The sequence below is a fragment of the Centropristis striata genome, chromosome 7 (genome assembly GCF_030273125.1).
Source record: "Centropristis striata isolate RG_2023a ecotype Rhode Island chromosome 7, C.striata_1.0, whole genome shotgun sequence".
In the NCBI taxonomy this organism is placed as follows: domain Eukaryota; kingdom Metazoa; phylum Chordata; class Actinopteri; order Perciformes; family Serranidae; genus Centropristis; species Centropristis striata.
Genome location: NC_081523.1, coordinates 37,492,341 through 37,512,246, shown reverse-complemented (window position 1 = coordinate 37,512,246; position 19,906 = coordinate 37,492,341). Strand labels below are relative to the sequence as shown.

The window sequence follows — 19,906 nt, the reverse complement described above, 5'->3', positions numbered from 1 at the left end:
ACAGACCTGAATAGCCTCGAAACAACATTAGCGAGAAAGTTGCTAAAAGAAGGGGGTTTAGTTTAAGTGTGTCCTTCACACATCTCAACAACTGTTCATCTACTTTCCACTACCACCCAATACCCGGAATGAGGCGGGTCTCACTCGCCGAAACGCCCCTAATTTGAATACGAGCAGTCTGGAGCCAGCTTTTGTCTGGACTTTTTTCGTCCCTGTAGAAGAGCAGGGTCTTTTTTCTCCCCTGAAAACAGCCTGGTTACTGACTGGATAGATCGCTAAGCAGGATGTGACGTAGTACTCTACACGACAACAACACACGCCATTTGTAAAAGCCGGCAAAGCAGTGTTGCCAACTTAGCGACTTTGTTGCTAAATTTAGTGACTTTTCAGACCCCCTTAGCGACTATTTCTTAAGAAAGCGACTGGAGACAAATCCAGCGACTCCTTCCTACTCTTCTTAACGAGCCGCTAACGAGCCGGAGCCGCCGTTAGCTGCAGTTAGCTACAGTTAGCTCTGTAGCAGTACAGTGTGTATGTGCTGCTGCTGCAGGAGGTGTTCACTTAGTTATCTCTGTTTGTTTACAACAAGCACCAGACACTCTGTGCACAGTTAGTGATGCTGTTAATTCACAATCACTATGTTTATGATCAGTGGAGACTCTGTGCATAATTAGCCATGCTGCTTTCAGCTGCTGACGCTGTGCACAGTTAGCGACGGTGAAAACCAAACGTCACCTCCAGAGTCTATAAAAATCGCTCTGGGGGCTAACTTGTAGTGGAGACACGCAGAGTGAGCGGACTTTAGAGAGGGTGTGGCCTGAGACTTTCCCGGTGGACACTTTCCCCCTAGTGGAAACACTGCTTATTGCTGGGAAGCTAAAGGTGGGCTTTTTTTGAATTTGGTGCATTTGGCTGTAGCCCATTTTGATTCTACCAGTTTAAATAGATTGAAAGAGGGCATCTATATTTTTGACAGTAATGAAAATCATACCGTCTGGATTATTAAATACCCTGGCATAACATAATACCACCCAAGCCTAAAGTACACAGGTCCCTAATGGCCACACCACTAACTGGCACTACACTTGTGTGTTCAAAGTAGCCTGCCTGCCAGACAGGCAATCTGATCACCCATCAGTGATCTTCAGTAACCATGACGAGACTATTTGAAAAATGATCGGCCAACCCTACTGTGTATAATGTGTCTGGTGCCCTGTTTGAAGTTTGTCCCGCATGCATTTGCTTATGTATCAGTTTTCAATTACATCAAGACGTCCACATTCAAGGGCTGGGTGACATTAAAAATTCAAGACAGAGAGAGAAAGGAATCAATAAAAAATGTTTCTCTTTCTCACTGCAAAAAAAGGAGTGTCTAAAAACAAGACAAAAACAGCAAATCTGAGGGAAATGATCTCGCTGCATGGACAGATAATTTACCTTGACAAGATTTCTTAAATTAAGATTATTAAATCTAGAAATAAGCATGTTGAACTCTTAAAACAAGATACATTATCTAACACTTCTAAATCTAAAGGTTTTTTTTTATCTTGGTAAGAAACAATAATTTGCAGGTCACTCTGCTCGGGCCAGTTCATCGCTGCTTGCAGCTTTAATTTATCTTGTTTTAAGAGTTAATTTCTTATTTTAAGCATTCAACATGCTTAGTTCTAGATTTAACCCTTTGATGCACAACATGGGTCTAAAGTGACCCGATAGAGATTTTATGTTCTATATCTTTGCAATAAATGATTTTCATCATTCAGTATTCCAGGTTTTCCTCAAATAGTTTTTGATCATCATACATCCTAAATTTTGTGTTTTCCTTTATTCATTTTTTAATAAAATCCCTTTTTCTGTCACTACGCTTCTAATGCACAACATGGGTCAAAAATGACCCATATCCATTTTTTTTAGCTAAGTAGCTTGCTAAGCTAATTACTTAGCTAACTTCTTGGCTAAGTAGCTTGCTAAGCTAAATACTTAGCTAACTTCTTGGCTAAGTAGCTTGCTAAGCTAAATACCTAGCTAACTTCTTGGCTAAGTAGCTTGCTAAGCTAAATACCTAGCTAACTTCTTGGCTAAGTAGCTTGCTAAGCTAAATACTTAGCTAACTTCTTGGCTAAGTAGCTTGCTAAGCTAACTACTTAGCTAATAATTGTCAGTGCACTCTGCTCGGGCCAGTTCATCGCTGCTTGCAGCTTTAATTTATCTTGTTTTAAGAGTTAATTTCTTATTTTAAGCGTTCAAAATGCTAATTTCTAGATTTAACAATCTTAATTCAAGAAATCTTGTCAAGTGAAATTATCCGTCCATGCAGCAAGATCAATCCCTCAGATTTAATGTTTTTAGACACTTTTTTGCAGTGTGGGATAGCTGTCCTGCTGCTGTACCTAGGGTGGACTTGCGAAGCTGGTAGGACTCAAAGCCCTCCTGCAGAGAGCTGTAGCGCTTGGTGAGCTCCTCTTTCTTGTGCTCCAGGCTGGGCTGCAGGGCCAGGTTCTGCTCTGCCAGGGTTCGGTTATTGACCAGTGTCTTCTCCTTGCTCTGCTGGACTTCCTCCATCTAAGAAAGACAACAACAAAAACCCCAGAGATGTCAGATGAAATATCTTTATGGGATAACCTGTGTGTTGCCTTCAATTCACAACTCTTGACTGATTGAGTTTTAAGAGAAGGGTTTATCCTCTTACATCAAAATCAAATGCCTTAAAGAGAACAGTTATTTATCGTGCTATCAGTTATTGGAATAATTGCCCACTGAATATACGTGAACTGAATAGTAAAGTATCTTTTAATTATTACTTGAGAATGCACTATTTAAATTTGTGAGTAGGGAATTAACATATTTACTGTATGAAAGTGAGAATTCATGTAATAGATATGAATGTAATAACTTATTCGGAATGATTTCTGATGACGTATATAATAATGTCTACAATGTTTAATTGTTAAGTGATTTTTGTTTTGTCTTGTGGACCCCAGGAAGACTAGCTCCTCCCACTTTTGGTGACAGCTAATGGGGATCTTTTTAACAATAAACAATAAACATGCTTTTTCTTGCAACTGTAAATATATTTATTTCAGAAAAAGATTGGCCTATTTTATTTCATAGGCTTTTTTTTATTTAAGACATTTTTTTATTTAAATGTGCACTTTATGGAGCTTTGATTTAAAAAAAAAAAAAAGAAGGTACTCCTGTTATACAGTATTTATGTTCCCTTAAATAAATGGTTTCAATAAAACTACTTGTACCATATCATATTTGACTTTGGTCAATTCTTTGCTGAGAAACATTTATGAAATAAAGATAAATAACTCTGTGTCATTTACTATGAATCATCACACTTAACCTGCCAGTTTCCACACAACTCCCACAAGCCTCTCACATATTTAGAAAATCATGACGACAAAATGTGTCACCGCTGTTCAAAATCAGCCCCTTTTCTTCACAAGGAAGGAAAACTTACAATCGCTTATCTTTTAACAGTGATAAGTCTAAATCAATAAAACTCTCAAACTTGAAAGATGTGATATGATGTGATGTGTATATATATATATATATATATATACATATATATATACAGTACAGGCCAAAAGTTTGGACACACCTTCTCATTCAATGCGTTTCCTTTATTTTCATGACTATTTACATTGGAGATTCATCAAAACTATTAATGAACACATGTGGAATTATGTACTTAACAAAAAAGTGTGAAATAACTGAAAACATGTCTTATATTCTAGTAAGCAAAGGGTGGTTACTTTGAGGAATCCAAAATACAAGACATGTTTTCAGTTATTTCACACTTTTTTTGTTAAGTACATAATTCCATATGTGTTCATTCATAGTTTTGATGAATTCAGTGAGAATCTACAATGTAAATAGTCATGAAAATAAAGAAAAACGCATTGAATGAGAAGGTGTGTGTCCAAACTTTTGGCCTGTACTGTGTATATATATATATATATATATATATGTTTTAAACTAGGGTTGTCAAAGGTATCTATACTCAAAAAAATATCGATACTAAAACGTTGCATCCGGATACGATACTCATTTTCAAAAGTATCGATAAATAATAATAATAATAATAATAATAACAATAATAATAAATAAATCAGGCACGCAGTATGCCCATATTACGTTAATTGACACAGTGTCAGTATACATAAGAATAGAGTTAATAAGTTCACATAAATGTTGGTGACTGAAAAGTGTTAGAATGAAGCAGAGAAAAGTCGACCTGCAACCAAACAGCAACACACACAGCCAAAAATATTGCTCTAATTGTTATTGTTTACTGTATTTATTTATTTATTTTTTGCACTACCTCAGACCTCAGAGTATCGGTATCGAGTTGAAAATTTTAGTATCGTGACAACCCTATTTAAAACACATGCACGGCCATGCTGCAGGTAGCAGTTTATGTCCGGTTATATGAAGAAATAAAAACTGTCACATGGTTTCTTTCAGCAGCATTTAGCAACTTAAGCTGTAGGTGACAGACTGACTCAAAACAAAAATTAGGTTGTAAAAGCCACCCTGTTACTAAACAAAAGACCCTTTTTCAGGACAGACCTGTGTTTTGAAATGTCATAGCAAAGAAGGTGTACCTAATAACAATAATCATGACTGCATTCCAGTCAGGTGAGCCAATAAAGAAGTACAGAAGTGTCAACTGCAGCTTGGAAAATTATGGCAAAGTTCAATCACTGGCAGTGACATTTAAATGAAACCCAATATTAAACACTAATACAAAAGAGCTGCAACAATAATTCGATTAATCGAACAATAACCGATTAATAAATTAATCGTCAACTATTTTGATAATCGAATAATTGGTTTGAGCAGTTTTTTTTAACCCTTTATAGGGCACTGCTGGAAATTGAAAATATCAACCCTGAAGTGATATTGGAGAATAACGCAAGACTTTTTGCAAAATATTTCATTTTAATATTGCAAATCGAGGTCAATTGAGTAATTATTATTATTATTATTATATTTATTATAGTCTCTTTCTCACAGCAACCCTAAATAGACAATAACACATCATTTGCATCCATCACCACTTTATCTTTAACCTTTAAACTATTTATTATCTTTTTAGACTACTTATTACATATGCATAATGTCTAAATGTCTTTTTTAAAGCACCTTATATATGAGAAGCACACATAAATTTAGTTGTATACTATTTAAATACAATGGCAATAAAGGAAAGCTTGAATCTTGTATGATTTACTGATTGGCTCAAGTTACCAAATATGGTTCTTTGCCTGATAAAATTGTCTGATTTCAGCTTCTTCAATATGAATATTTCTGGTTTCTTTGTTCCTTTATGACAATAAACTGAATATCTCTTTGGTTTGTGGACAAAACAAGAGATTTGAGGACGTCATCTTGTGTTTTGGGAAACACTGATTGATATTTTTCAACATTTTATTGACCAAACAACTAATCGACTAATCGTTTAAATAATCAACAGATTAATAGATAATGAAAATAATCGTTAGTTGCAGCCCTAAATACAATTATTAACTAATTTCACAATTAATCAATCAATTAATATGCTGTCATGGATTTTTTTGTCCTATATGTGATATTACAATGCTGGATGTTCATGTTAAATGTATAAAAGTGTCAAATAATGTGGTAAACGCATGTAGAATTAAGCCTGAGAGTAAAAGCCTCAGGTTTCCAGCTGTTCTCAACACTTTTCCAACAGGTTTTTTCTACTGTCGGCCTGAGTTGGTGTACTCTTGTGACAGGTTTCTATTTATTACCATTGCTCAAGGCACTCTACTGCAGTGTTTACATCACATACACTGCTACATGTAGCTACATGCTAATATCAGGGAGACCGGTTGTCTTGGTTTGGTTGTTGCATGTTTCTACACAGTTTTTTAGATCCTTGATTACTTTGTTATTATTCTCTCTGTTGCAATGACAGAGACAGTGAGAGAGCAGATGCGAAAGACCAAAAAACATATAAGTTAGATATATAGGTTACTTGCAGAAGACCTTGAGATCCTGACCAATCAGAGAAGACTGGACTCCCTTGCACACATGAAGCCAGAATACTAGTATCAATTTAACCCTTTTAGGCCCAAAACGGCTGTAAAAACTGCCTGTAAAACCTCAGTGATTTTAAAATAAGCCCCTAAAAGCTGAAGTTCTTCTGGAAATTCAACAGAAGTGTCAACTCTTCTACTAAATAATAGATTTTTCAGCCTCTGTAGCAGATAGAAATAAAATTCAAAAAGTATTTGAGAGCTTATAGCTGTTATATCTGAGCTCCCTCCGCTATAGTCGTCTTCCGCCATGATTTCAGTTCTGGAAAAGTCCCATGATGCATTGTGACACTCCCACATGATTCTCATTTTGTGTATTTTTTTTAGTCATTTTGTGTATTTTTTGGTCATTTTGGGGGGTTTTTTGGTTATGATTTCAAAGTTCTGGAAAAGTCCCATGTTGCATTGCAACACTCCCACATGTATTCTCATTTAATGTCTTTTTTTAGTCATTTTGTGTCTTTTTGTGTCTTTTTTTGTTATTTTGTGTCTTTTTTGGTCATTTTGGGTTTTTTTTGTGTCTTTTTTTGTCATTTTGTGTCTTTTTTTTGTGATGATTTCAAAGTTCTGGAAAAGTCCCAGGTTGTATTGCAACACTCCCACATATATTCTCATTTAGTGTCTTTTTGGGTCATTTTTTAGTCATTTTGTGTCTTTTTGGTCATTGTGTCTTTTTTTTGGTGATGATTTCAAAGTTCTGGAAAAGTCCCATGTTGCACTGCGACACTCCCACATGTATTCTGATGCATTTCATTGGCCAAGAGACTGAAAATAGGTGGAAAAAACTACAAATACAACAAAACGACGTATCCTCTTTCCCGTCTTTAATGATAGAATAACGCAACAGCGCCCCCCGTTTAATGGTAGAAATGCGGGAATGCTTTCCCGCCTTAAATGGGTTAAAAAAAGAGCATAACATTTTGAAAATGACGTCTTCAAATCAAATTTTCTGACCAAAAGTCCAAAACCAGAATATATTCACTTATTATTATATCTGACAGAGAAGCAGCAAATGTTTCCTCTTGAGAAGGCGGAACCTGAGAATGTGTAACATTTCTTTTTCACAGTTTTTTGGTTGGATAAAAAATGTCCCTCTGCCACTTCTCATATGACTCACTTCACACATCCAACCAACATGTTGTATATGCAAACACAACCAGGATAAGTCAGGAACATGTAGGAAACTCTAAAAATACAGCAGCGTAGGTCTTTATTATGGAACAGTTTGTAAAAGTGACAGAGGCAGGCCTTGTTTGGTGGTTGGACTGACAGAAAACAACACTTCACGCAGGAAAAGCGGATAAATTTGCCAATTACCACTGCACTCATATCCTGAGGTGACCGGCCTCCTTTTTTTTTTTGCAAGAGCCGATTTGCTCGTTCAACGAGGCCCGCTGAAGAATCAGACCTTTAAATAGCATCCATAACTGCAGGCTTGTTCTGTCAAACCAAACACATAATTGTTTGCTGCTGGGAACGCTCCACTCTCCCTGTACTGCCTCAAATCACAGGAAGTGTAGGTTAAGAGCTCGTCTGCATGGACCACAGACCTGCATTTCTGAGAACTAGTGTAATGAACCCACAATAAGATACAGGTTGCTGTAATATGCCACTCACAACAAATAAAAACCGGAAGCTCATTTTGTGGTACTAATTCTTCTGCTTAAATGCCACTTTGCACTTCCTTTTTCCTGTATTGTTAGACCACATAAATGTTGTCACACTAGTGGTGTGCCATATCGTATTGTTCATGATAATACGGGTAAAATTATAAAAATGTTTATTCACATTTTTTATGTTAAGTCTTGACGTGAAAAGTAATTTAAACTGGCAGCTAAATTTAGTGGATTAAAAAATACAATATTTGCCTTTAAAATGTAGTGAAGTGGAAGTACAAAGTTACATAAATGGAAATACACAAGTTAAGTACACCTGAAAATTGTACTTAAGTACAGTACTTTAGTAAATGTACTTCGTTACATTCCACCAATGGCATTTGCAGTATTATTTTTATTATTTTCTAATACTTCCATTTTGCACTGAAGAGTCATTTTTTGTATTTGGCAACTGTTGAGATTTGCTACAATTTAGATTTATGGTTGATTTTTATTTTGTTGTACGATTTTTATTTATACAGACAAAAATCACACTTTCTATATATTTTTCAGGATTTTGTCATACCGTCAAGAGTATCGTTATTGCAAAAAAAACATGAAATATCGTAATTTTATTTTAGGGCCATATCGCCCACCTCTATGTCACACAAGGCGGAAACAGAATGAGTTTGAACCCAAACTTTACAAAAGTAAATGTTTGATGTTCTTCTGAGTCCCCACTCTTGGCCAAAACTATCACAGTTTCTATGACAAGAAGTACCTAAATATTAGTATTAAGATGACTGAAATCTGGCAATATCAGCAGATTGTAAGTATATAGTAGAGGAAGTTCATAAAAAGGACAGTCCACTGACGGTTCTTTTCCTTTCGACACTGCCACACCTGTGTTTAATTAATCTAATGAGAAGATTAAAGGATTATGACCATTTGGTTTCATAGTAAATACTGGACCCATTTTTCACAAGCCGCATATTCTGTCTGACCATTCGGACACTGAATTTGCATTTTTCAGACGGACAAATCAGGAAAAAAATGTACTCTGTCTCAAGAACAAACTCGTTCCTGTCTGCAGCTGGTATTTTATTGGTCGTAATTTGAAAGGTCAACAAAACAGCAAACCAGTGTAAAGTTCAGATATTCTGAACTTTGTACAGTGGCATTTTCAACAATGCGCAAAGCTAAGACTAGCACTTTTGGAGACTCGTTCTTATTCTTCTTAACCAGTCGCGGGGGACTTAACAAGAGTAAGAACAAATAGAAGCGGCACAGTCCTCCTGCAGCAGTCTCTCCAGCTACAGTCACAGAGCCGGAGGGGATGTTAACCCCTTAGCGTCCAGTCTGCAAATTGCTAATTTGCTAATAGGCTAACAGTTGTAGAGTAGGGCTCAAACAAAAAACTGATTTGGTTATGTTTTGGAGAAACTAGTTCCCTTTTGATTGAAGTCTAATGCAAGTATGCAAACATAACTTACAGTTGTACTCTTATGAGCTTTGGCTCAAATGTTTTTGGTCTCATCCTAACCCTTCCTTTACCCTAACCCTGCAGCAAGCATGCTCTGTGAAACCATTCCTGGATTAGTGAAGACCTTAAAAAGATAAGACGCCAAATGTGAGAGATGATGCTCAGCTTCATCTTAACTTGTTTTAAAAAAATGTAAAGTATGGTAGAAAGCTTGAATGAGCCAAATCATCATGTGTTGATATTATAAAATTGGGTCATCTACAAAGCGTGATCATATGGGCCTTAGGCCCCGTTTACACAAGGACGATTGCGGGTAAAAACAACAAAATATTTTATGGGAAGTGTCTTTCGTTTAGACGGTGACGGCGCTTTTGGAGCTTAAAACGCAAAAATGTGAAAAACAAGCACAAAACTCTGCTCAGATCTGCTCACGTCACGTTTACATCACATACGTGTACCAGTACAGGGAAATAAACATGTAAATGGTAAATGGACCTGCACTTATATAGCGCTTTTCTAGTCGCTTTGCGACCACTCAAAGCTCTTCACACTACAGACTGCACTCATTTACCCATTCACACACACATTCATACTGGTGGCAGAGGCTACCCTAAACGGTGCCACCTGCCACCATTGGCAATTCATTCACACACAGATGAACACAGCATCAGGAGCAATTTGGGGTTCAGTATCTTGCTCAAGGATACTTCGACATGTAGGCTGCCATGGTCAGGGATCGAACCACCAACCCTTCGATTAGTAGAAGAACGCTCTACCAACTGAGCCACAGCCGCCCCCAGAAAACGTGGGATTATTTCCATGCGTCAGACCTTCAAGCTGCTCTGGCAGCTCTAATAAACTTACAGGAGTCTTTCCACCAAATGTACAGGATATGTAGAGATAGTATTAGTGAACAGAGAAGGATCTGGAATTACCTCCATCACATTCTGGATGCAGCAATTGGTGGGAGGCGAGCCAGACGGCTTTGGACGAGACCTGGGAGATCTAGTGATGGTGGAGAACTTTGAGGAAGGAGTAGCTGATGAAAATGTGTGGCGGGAAAACTTCCACATGCCCAAAGATGCTCTTATCTCTTTAAGTGATGCCGCCTGGCTGCAAACCCAATCACATTCACACACTGTAGCGTCACCGTATGCAGCAGATTTCCTCCTGAAAACGCTCGTCTAAACGCGGAATAAAAAGTGAAGACGTGACGCCACTTTTGCGTCTTCTGTTCAGACCGTCATCATGTAAACGGAGCCTTAGTCCAGTCACCCTATAAAAGTAACTTATCAAAATATTGCTGAAAAGAAATATGTTAAGCTATCTGAGTAAGCCACAAACTATTACTACATAATATTATTACATAGATGCATACATAGAAGTTGCATTCAGTGTTTAAAAGAATGTTAGGCACAGGTACGACAGATTAAAAGTCATTTCCTGTGAAAAAAACACAGTGCACTGAATCTGAACTCATGACAGGACCATTTGCATTATTCAAAGGGTAAAACACGCTGCCCTCAGTGTGAGTTTTACTAAATGAGAAGACTATTACCTACAGTAAAGCACACGTCTCAGGCGTCGGTATGCTGCAGCTATAAAGTCAGAAGTTCTCAGCACTCTCAGGTTTCACTCAATTCCTAATGACACCCACTGCCTTTGTTCCCATACACTGTATAACAAAGAAAGAATTTCCCAGACAGTTCCACCTTTAAATAAGGCTTGTATTTACTTGTCTGATTCTCTGCCATCTCTTCCATAATCTTATGACTAACTTAAGCCAACAACAGCAGTGTCATTGCAGTAAACAAGTCCCTCCCTCTCTGTAAACTGCAGGAAGAGGAAAATGAAACCATGGAGACAATCAGACAGGGTGTGGATCAAAAACAGAACTGACAACACAAAAGGCCAGCTCACACCACAACATTTACCCAAACAGCTATTAATAACTTCCTGTATTCGTCCTGCTTGTTGTGAGGAAAAAAACTGGATGTGAGACACTTGAGCTGTCATATAGCAGTTTATAGTTCTTCATGTCTGAGAAGAGAGGCTTTTATCACATTTTTTTGGCCATGAATCTGCACAAAATGAACTTAAATGAGACTGCCAGTAAAAGAAACAGCACCATGACAACAGGAAAGAAAAAAGCTTGTGTCCTGACAGTGTGTGTTTAATGTTTCTAATTAGTGAAGTAGGGTAAGACATGAAGACAGAAGGTTTCTGGTAGAGTTTTCACTTTACAGTAAAAACAGACTGAGCACGGTGGGAAAATTCTTCCAACACCGGGGATTTTTGCGGGGCTGATTCAGCAGGTTAAACCAAAGCCCACACTGGAATTGACTATTTTGGAATTAGCAGCAGTGTGGGAAATATTCAGCAGCTGAAACCAATGTACAAAAAGTTGTTCAAGCTGTTCGCACTACCTCTTGATAAGGACTATGGCTTGTAACTGATGCGTGTATGGAAACACTGAGCCTTCCTTATCAGCTGCTTATCATGACAAGGTCAAGCTTGTGATAGAGTGCAAAGCAGGTACATATTAATTGGAAATTGCTGAGTCTTTGTGCTACTGGAGCAATGCCATTGAGAAAACTAAATGAGGGAATGGTCTATATAGGGCTGGGCAATATATCAATATAAAAGATAGGTCGCTATATTTTTAAATGTGATATGGAATTAGACCATATCACATATATCGATATAGTTTAAATTGTGCACTGCAGCTTTTATTTAAGATATTTTTTTATTTAAATGTGCACTTTATGGAGCTTTGATTTTCTTTAAAAAAGGTACTCCTGTTGTTATACTGTATGTATGTGAACGTATGAACGGTTTCAATAAAACTACTTGTGAAATGTCATATTTGGCTTTGACTGAATATTTGCTCTCACTTTGCAATAAAAATATCAGGATATATATTGTATATCAATATTCAGCCTAAATATATCGGGATATGACTTTTGGTTAATATCACCCAGCCCTTTGTCTATATGAAGAAAGCAACTCTGAAAGTGTCCATGAATTTTACCCAGCAAAATGACCTTTTTCGTGTAGCATCACCTATTGTGTACCCACAGAATAATGTGGTGAATATGGCTTGGCGATATATCGATATATTTTTAAATGTGATACGGAATTAGACCATATCGCATATATCGATATAGTTGAAATTTGCACTGTGATCCTTGCTCCAGGCAAGCTGCAGCTTTTATTTAAGATATTTTTTTTATTTAAATGTGCACTTTATGGAGCTTTGAATTTAAAAAAGGTACTCCTGTTGGTATACTGGTATACTGTTCAACTATTTCAATAAAACTACTTGTCATGTCATATTTGGTTTTGACATTGACTGAACATTTGCTCTCTCTTTGTGATAAAGATATCAGGATATATACTGTATATCGATCGTCAGCCTAAATATATTGGGATATGACTTTTTGGTCCATATCGCCCAGCCCTAGTGGTGAATTGGGCATATGGCTTTATTCAACAATTCAGCCACTGGTGTGAATAATGTCTCTGTTCTTGGAACTACTTATGGTTCATTTATTGAGTTAGTTAATAATTTATAGTTTAGATAAGGCTGTTAGGTACTGTTTTCCTCTACCTGAGCAATGACTCATAAATTGGCACATTTGTGAGTGGAGTTTTGCATGACGACCTGTCTGAAATGAGTCGAACCAAGGCCATTGCTTATATTCAAGTCATTTATGCAAAGCAATCACCATTCATGTGGCCCAATAAAACATATTCCCGTTCATCCACATGACTGAATGTAGACCAGCTCCTGTTGTCTGGGTACATACAGTTTTTTTCGAGCAACAATGTCGCAAAGTGTGAATCCTCGAGTGTTCAAACTTGAGACAGTGCTAGCTCCGTGCCAAGGTTAACCATCATTTAGCTTTAACAACACTGAAGTTCGAAAAACAACACGTGTTAATGATCAAATCCTAAACGTGATTAGAGGCAACTATTGCCCTGCCGTAGCGAGCATATGCTGGGGAAGCACAACAAAGGGTCGAGGGGAAAAACAGTGAGGGAGAAAAAGGAGTCAGCAGCGAATAGCTGAACATACCTCATCCATCTCCTGGACCATATTTGTGAGTTTTTCGTCGTCCTCTAGAATTTCGTTGAGTTGAGTCATCGTGTAAGCGCTGAACTTGTTGGAAAAACTAGACATTTTAGCTCCGGTGGTGTGTTTCTCTCCGCTGTGATCCTCTTCTCGCCTCTCGGGTTGTGACAGCTGACTGAGCCTCTCTTACAGGAAGTAGTGTCTGTCAGGCCCCGTGCTGCCTTCACGGGCTGTCGGAAATATGGCATTTCCCGGTGAACTTTTTTTTTTTTTTTTTTTAAATAAACTTTATTAAGGCAGTTGGGTGGGGTGTAATACAAAAAAATACATCAGAACGTCGCCAGGGGGTTTCAATAAATCATAAAGAGGTTGTCATACAAAAATATTATAAAAATTACAAATATTCAGAGTTTTAGCAGCTTTCAAATTAGTAGAGTGTTTAATAGAATTAATATACTGCCTGGTTTCACTTATAAATATAGAAAAGAGGGGATTTTTTTTGGTGTATCGAGATTTATGTATGTGATATTTTGCCAATAGTATAATTAGATTTATAATGTAATATTGATTTTTTTTTGTGTATGGGAAGTCAGTGAAACCAAACAGTATATTTTCAAAACAAAGGGACAAATTAGATTCAATTGAAAAAAAAAGGAAGTTACAAATATCTTTCCAGAACTTAGACGAAAAAGGGCAAGACCAAAATAAATGAAAAATACTTTCAGGGTGTCCTTCACAAAAAAAGCAATTCAAATTTAAATCTTTTTTAAAACGTTGAAGAAAAAATTTAGTGGGGTAGATTCTGTGAATTATTTTAAAAGAAATTTCTTTGATCTTATTGTTGACTATATATTTTGCTGGCAAATTCTTCCCGGTGAACTCTGTTAGAATAATTTGAATATTATACTTGTTGAAAATGAAATGTTACTGTTTTCCTCTCTTTTTCCTCTTTGTGATTTTTTACGGTGGCCGACAAGGGTCAAACGGACGGCAACGGCCCAATACGTCTCAGTTTGAGAAAACAGCTTCAAGTACAGAAACGATGCAAAATCACAAACTCAAACGCGCTGCAAATGGAGAAACGATCTACAAACCGAGAAACGATCTGCAAACGAAAAACGCTGCATGCTCCAAACCTGCAGGGGGCGCCCTCAGCGTAACAGCTCAATAGAGAGACACACGGGATGGAGAGAGACATCATTGGTCATAGTGTGTCTTTTTTGGTCATTTTGTGTCTTTTTTGGTCATTTTGTGTCTTTATTTGTCATTTTGTGTCTTTTTGTCATTTTGTGTCTATTTTTAGTCATTTTGTCTCCTTTTATGGTCATGTTGTGTCTTTTTTGGTCATTTTGTGTCTTGTTTAGTTCAACATAAAATGTGATTTTGAATCTTTTTTTTACTTTCAAAACACTATCATGCTCAATAAAAATTTTTTAATGAATTTTGCTCACAGCGTCTCTAAAAATGTCAGAAAATACATTTAAAAAATTTGAATAGATTATAAATTCATATTAAACAGCTGACTGAATCCCAACAGTGTATGAAGATACAGCGGGAACGGTAATGTGACTTTTACTTGATTTTATATATATGTATATATGTGTTTATATATGTTTGCATGTAGATTAGCCTGCTTGACATAAAACACCCGTTTTAATAATACATTAAAAAGCCCTCTTATCACAGTCTCATATACCATACAACGCTGCACATTACGTGTTACAGTATGCTTGTTAATGACAGCAGTTAACTTGTAAGCAGTCATAGATTATCTCCATTGTGTGTCAAGAGGTAGTGAAGAGTATTAATACTCACCGCAATAACGTTAGTTAGGCATATAAACACATATATACATATATATAAAATCAAGTAAAAGTCACATTACCGTTCCCGCTGTATTGTTTGCAGATCGTTTCTCGGTTTGCAGATCGTTTCTCCATTTGCAGCGCGTTTGATGATGATGATGCATTTGTCTTTGTTTTTTGCAGCACGTTTTTTAATTTGCACCACGTTCCTCGTTTTGTACCTCGTTTAGACTCATTTAAACTTGTGTTTGAGTTTGTGATTTTGCATCGTTTCTGTACTTGAAGCTGTTTTCTCAAACTGAGACGTATTGGGCCGTTGCCGTCCGTTTGACCCTTGTCGGCCACCGTACATTTTTCTCCCAACAGTCATCACAGGTCACTATGCATGCGTAATTCACTAAATCTTGATAATGTCTATCTCTATGCATTTATATTAATCAGGTAATATGATTTTGATACATTGATTGTGTTTGTGTGTTAATATTGATGTAGAAAACTATGATTACTTTAATTACATATATTCCATTTGCTTAAACTAATTAAGATTCTATAATCACAAAAAATAGTATTGTCTGTCTTATATTTTTTAAACTCTAAAAGAACATGTAGATATTGAAGAATAGTTGGGCTCTTGTTATATTTCTGTCTCCAGCTCATCCTTTCCCCATCAAAGACGGCGCAGAAATAATTGGTGAGGTATTTTCCTGTTGGTGTCAGATAACTCAATTTTCAAGGTTTACTCATGCAATTTTTCTAACAACTCTACAATGGGCGTCAATGTTTAGCAAATTCGACTGCACGCTGCAGAAAACATACATGATTTTACTATGTAGGCGTACTATCAGTGGCGGACTCAGATTGTTTGAAGGGCAGGGGCAAAAAAAATAAAAAGGGCACATTCTGCACAACATGGAGCCCACCAGCAGCAAAAAGCTATAATGCATCATGTGTGATGAAATAGCTCATTACCTTGGTTATGATTAGGTTAAAAGGAGATCCAGATCAAAGTAATTATTGATATGGTACTGACAATTAAAACAATCGAATCAAACCATCTAGGGCAGGGATGGGCAACTGGAGGCCCGGGGGCCACATACGGCCCACCGCCTCACTTGAAGTGGCCCTCAGTACAACTACATGCATTTCAGCATGAAATCTTAAAAGTGCAGAGTAAAAATGCACAAAATTACTTCTTGCAATTAATGTTGGTCTGCTGTTCTTGCATTGAAAAAAAAAATCACAGTAAGTGGTTATTTTTTATTTGCTTCAAACCTTTTCTATTCCTATTTATACTGCTATACATGCATTTGAGCATGAAATATGTTAAGTTACAGCACTGTAAACATATTTAAAATTGCAGTTTCATCATATCTGGTTAAGTGCACAGTCCTATATGTGGCCCTGTGGTAGTGTCCATGAAAAATTGTGGCCCCCTCCAGCATTTAAGTTGCCCATCCCTGATCTAGGGGGATCTGGGGGCAACCATCAAAATGCTAAAAACACAGGGGAAGTAAGCCTCAAAGCTAAACTATGGCTGAAATCTGATAATACATATAAAATAAACAATAAAATAAGTAGATTGAGTCTAAAAAAATGTTTTTAACAGGACAAACCCTAATCTCCTTGGTGGAAATCCTAGTATGACTACCACGATAATATATATATATATATATATATATATATATATATATATATATATATATATATATATATATATATATATTATCTTGAGGAAACTGGTGCTTATGTGAGAATCATGTTCTTTGATTTTTCAAGCGCATTCAACACCATCCAACCCAACATACTTAAAAACAAGCTGGCAGAGATGGGAGTGGATCTTTCCTTCATCTCCTGGATCACAGATTACCTGACAGGAAGACCACAGTATGTCAGGTTGGGGAACTGTGTTTCTGGGACATTAATGAGCAGCACAGGGGCTCCACAAGGCACTGTTCTGGCTCCATTCCTGTTCACACTGTACACAGCGGACTTCAAATACAACTCTGAGTCCTGCCACATCCAGAAGTACTCCGACGACACTGCTATTGTGGCGTGTATCAGGAATGGACAGGAACCTGAATATAGGGATCTGATAAAAGCCTTCAGTGACTGGAGTCACAAGAACTATCTCCTACTGAACACCTCAAAGACTCAGGAAATGATCAGACATTTCCTCAGGTTCAAGCCTCAAGCATGGAGGTTGTGCCAAGTTACAAGTATCTAGGTGTATACCTGGATAATAAGTTGGACTGGTCCCTAAACACAGACGCTCTCTACAAAAAGGGGGCAGAGTCGCCTCTTTTTCTTCTTGAAGCTCAGATCTCTGGACATCTGTAGTAAGATGCTGCAGATGTTTTATCAGTCTGTGGTGGTAGTGTGTTGTTTTATGCTGCAGTCTGCTGGGGAGGCAGCATCACACACAGAGATGATCAGACTGGTCTAAAGAGCTGGTTCTGTGGTTGGAGCCAGGTTGGACTGTGAAGGAAATTTGGTGTTTCCTGCATGGTGGGACATGAAGTAGGTGGCGACCTACTTGACATTCAAGACGCAAGGCATTGTGGGAACTCACTCTGTGAACTTAACTCTGATAACACCATGAGAGAGGGGAACATGTAGACCAGTGGGCTCTGGCCTGATGTGATGTACTGTATAGGGCAGGAAGATAGGGCCGCATTGAGGCTACCTGAAGAATCAATGCTGGTAACTACAACAGATATAAGTTGTGCGGTGTACGGGACTTTGTTGTACTGTAAAAGAGCCATTCGGAATTGTGCGGTGTAAGGAACACGAAGGTGCTAATAAAACTTGCTGAACAGAGTATTGAGTGCCTTGTGTTTGGCCAGCTCACCCATTAACTTAGTGCAGTTGTCAAAATTGTCACGACAGGACACACTGGAGGAGGTGGTGGAGAGATGACCTGTCAACATGTTCCAGTCCATCCTGAAATACCCAGATAATCAGCTACACAAAACCTTTATGGACCAAAAAAACAGCAGTGGACGGCTCCTCTCTCTCTGTTGCAGGACAGAGAGATTCAAAAGATCCTTCTCTCCTACAGCCATCAGGCTGTCTCATTCTAACAGAGACTCTACCAGACTAACTGAATTTACCCTCAGGGATACATAAAGTAATTTTGATTTGATTGATTAATATTATTATTATATTAAAATATATTATATTCAGAAGCAGAGATCCTGTATGAAAAAAACGTTGCACTCCCTCTTGATATTAAACATTTGTGCTGTGGACTATGGCTTGTAATGGCTGGGTATATGGAAACATTGTGCTTTTACTACTAAATCTTTCTGTCAGAGAGCCTTGAAGGAGACTTTGAATGCAGCATTTGGTTTTATTTCAACATGTTTGTCTCCGTAAAGGTTTAAGTTGATTACATGTATTTTTTTATTTATAGTGCTTTATACAATTTCATTACATATCTCTTGAGTCATTACTGATTTATTCTCATCACAGACATTCATAGATCTCCGTAGTGCATTCAGTTCAACAGACAAACAGACAAAGGCACCAGTCTTTACTTAGTCATTACAGTACAGCAATGTAACTGAAACAAAGCATTTCCAAAGCAACAACAAATACTAAAGAAGAATAATAACTTATCTGTCTGAAGTGTAGCACTGAGGTATTAAAAAAACAAGCACAACCTTATACAGTATGATAGTGACTCCATATCGTCTCGTCTTAAAGCTAATAATATCTGTGAATAATCACAGTGGATATTCATTCAAGTTTCACTTCCGGTGGCAATGCCAACCCTTTATGATATGTTTTAATACATTCAACTACATTTTTAACTTTATAATGCTACTCAGGTCGTCTGTACGTGGATCCTAACCTGAACCAATTCTGAAGTGAACAATTCCACATTAAAATATATCAAGATCCTGGATTTCAGTTGATTGTTATGTTGTAAAAATTAAGTTTCTTCTTCTACTCTTTGCATAAAAATAGTTAGACTTTAAAGTGGCGCAGTAAAATTCAAGCACCTTTAAGGTACTTAAAACAATTTTACAGACTTTCAAAAGCAGTGTATTGCTTAGTTTCTGTGTCATTACTCCTGCCAAAAACAAGATAAAAACACCAAATCTGAGGGAAATACATGGACAGATAATTTCACTTGACAAGATTTCTTAAATTAAGATTATTAACCCTTTGATGCACAACATATTGACACTCCATTTAATGCACAACATGGGTCAAATGACCCTCATTCATTCCCCATGTTATTTAATGTTGCTGTGTGTTTCTGTGCTCTGTCTTTTGATATCAACTTATTTTATGATTGAATATTCCAAGTATTCTTTAAATATGTTGTTTTTGATAACAACAGATCATTATTTTCATTTTGCCTCTGATACTTTATGAAGAAAAAAGTTTTTGTATTATTACATAGTTAACTACTTGGCTAAGTAGCTTGCTAAGCTAACTACCAAGAAGTTAGCTAAGTAGTTAGCTTAGCAAGCTACTTAGCCAAGAAGTTAGCTATGTATTTAGCTTAGCAAGCTACTTTGCTAAATACTTAGCCAAGAAGTTAGCTAAGTAATTAGCTTAGCAAGCTACTTAGCTAAAAAAAATGGATATGGGTAATTTTTGACCCATGTTGTGCATTAGAAGCGTAGTGACACAAAAAGGGATTTTTATTAAAAAATGAATAAAGGAACACACAAAATTAGGATGTATGATGATCAAAAGCTATTTGAGGAAAACCTGGAATACTGAATGATGAAAATAATTTATTGCAAAGATATAGAACATAAAATCTCTATCGGGTCACTTTAGACCCATGTTGTGCATCAAAGGGTTAAATCTAGAACTAAGCATGTTTCACGCTTAAAATAAGAAATTAATTCTTAAAACAA

The 19,906-nt window shown here is 37.0% G+C and overlaps 1 protein-coding gene across 1 annotated transcript in view; it reads right to left on the bottom strand.

Moving 5' to 3' along the window:
* The window catches only part of vps37ba (VPS37B subunit of ESCRT-I a), a 34,992-nt gene extending 21,497 nt beyond the window's left edge, over nucleotides 1-13,495 (bottom strand). The window contains exons 1-2 of the mRNA XM_059336435.1: nucleotides 13,228-13,495; nucleotides 2,391-2,562 (exon numbers count right to left, since the gene is read on the bottom strand). Coding sequence (XP_059192418.1) covers nucleotides 2,391-2,562; nucleotides 13,228-13,332 — 277 coding nt within the window. The 5' untranslated portion in view covers nucleotides 13,333-13,495. The remainder of the gene's footprint in view (nucleotides 1-2,390; nucleotides 2,563-13,227) is intronic.
* Nucleotides 13,496-19,906: the final 6,411 nt, after the last annotated feature.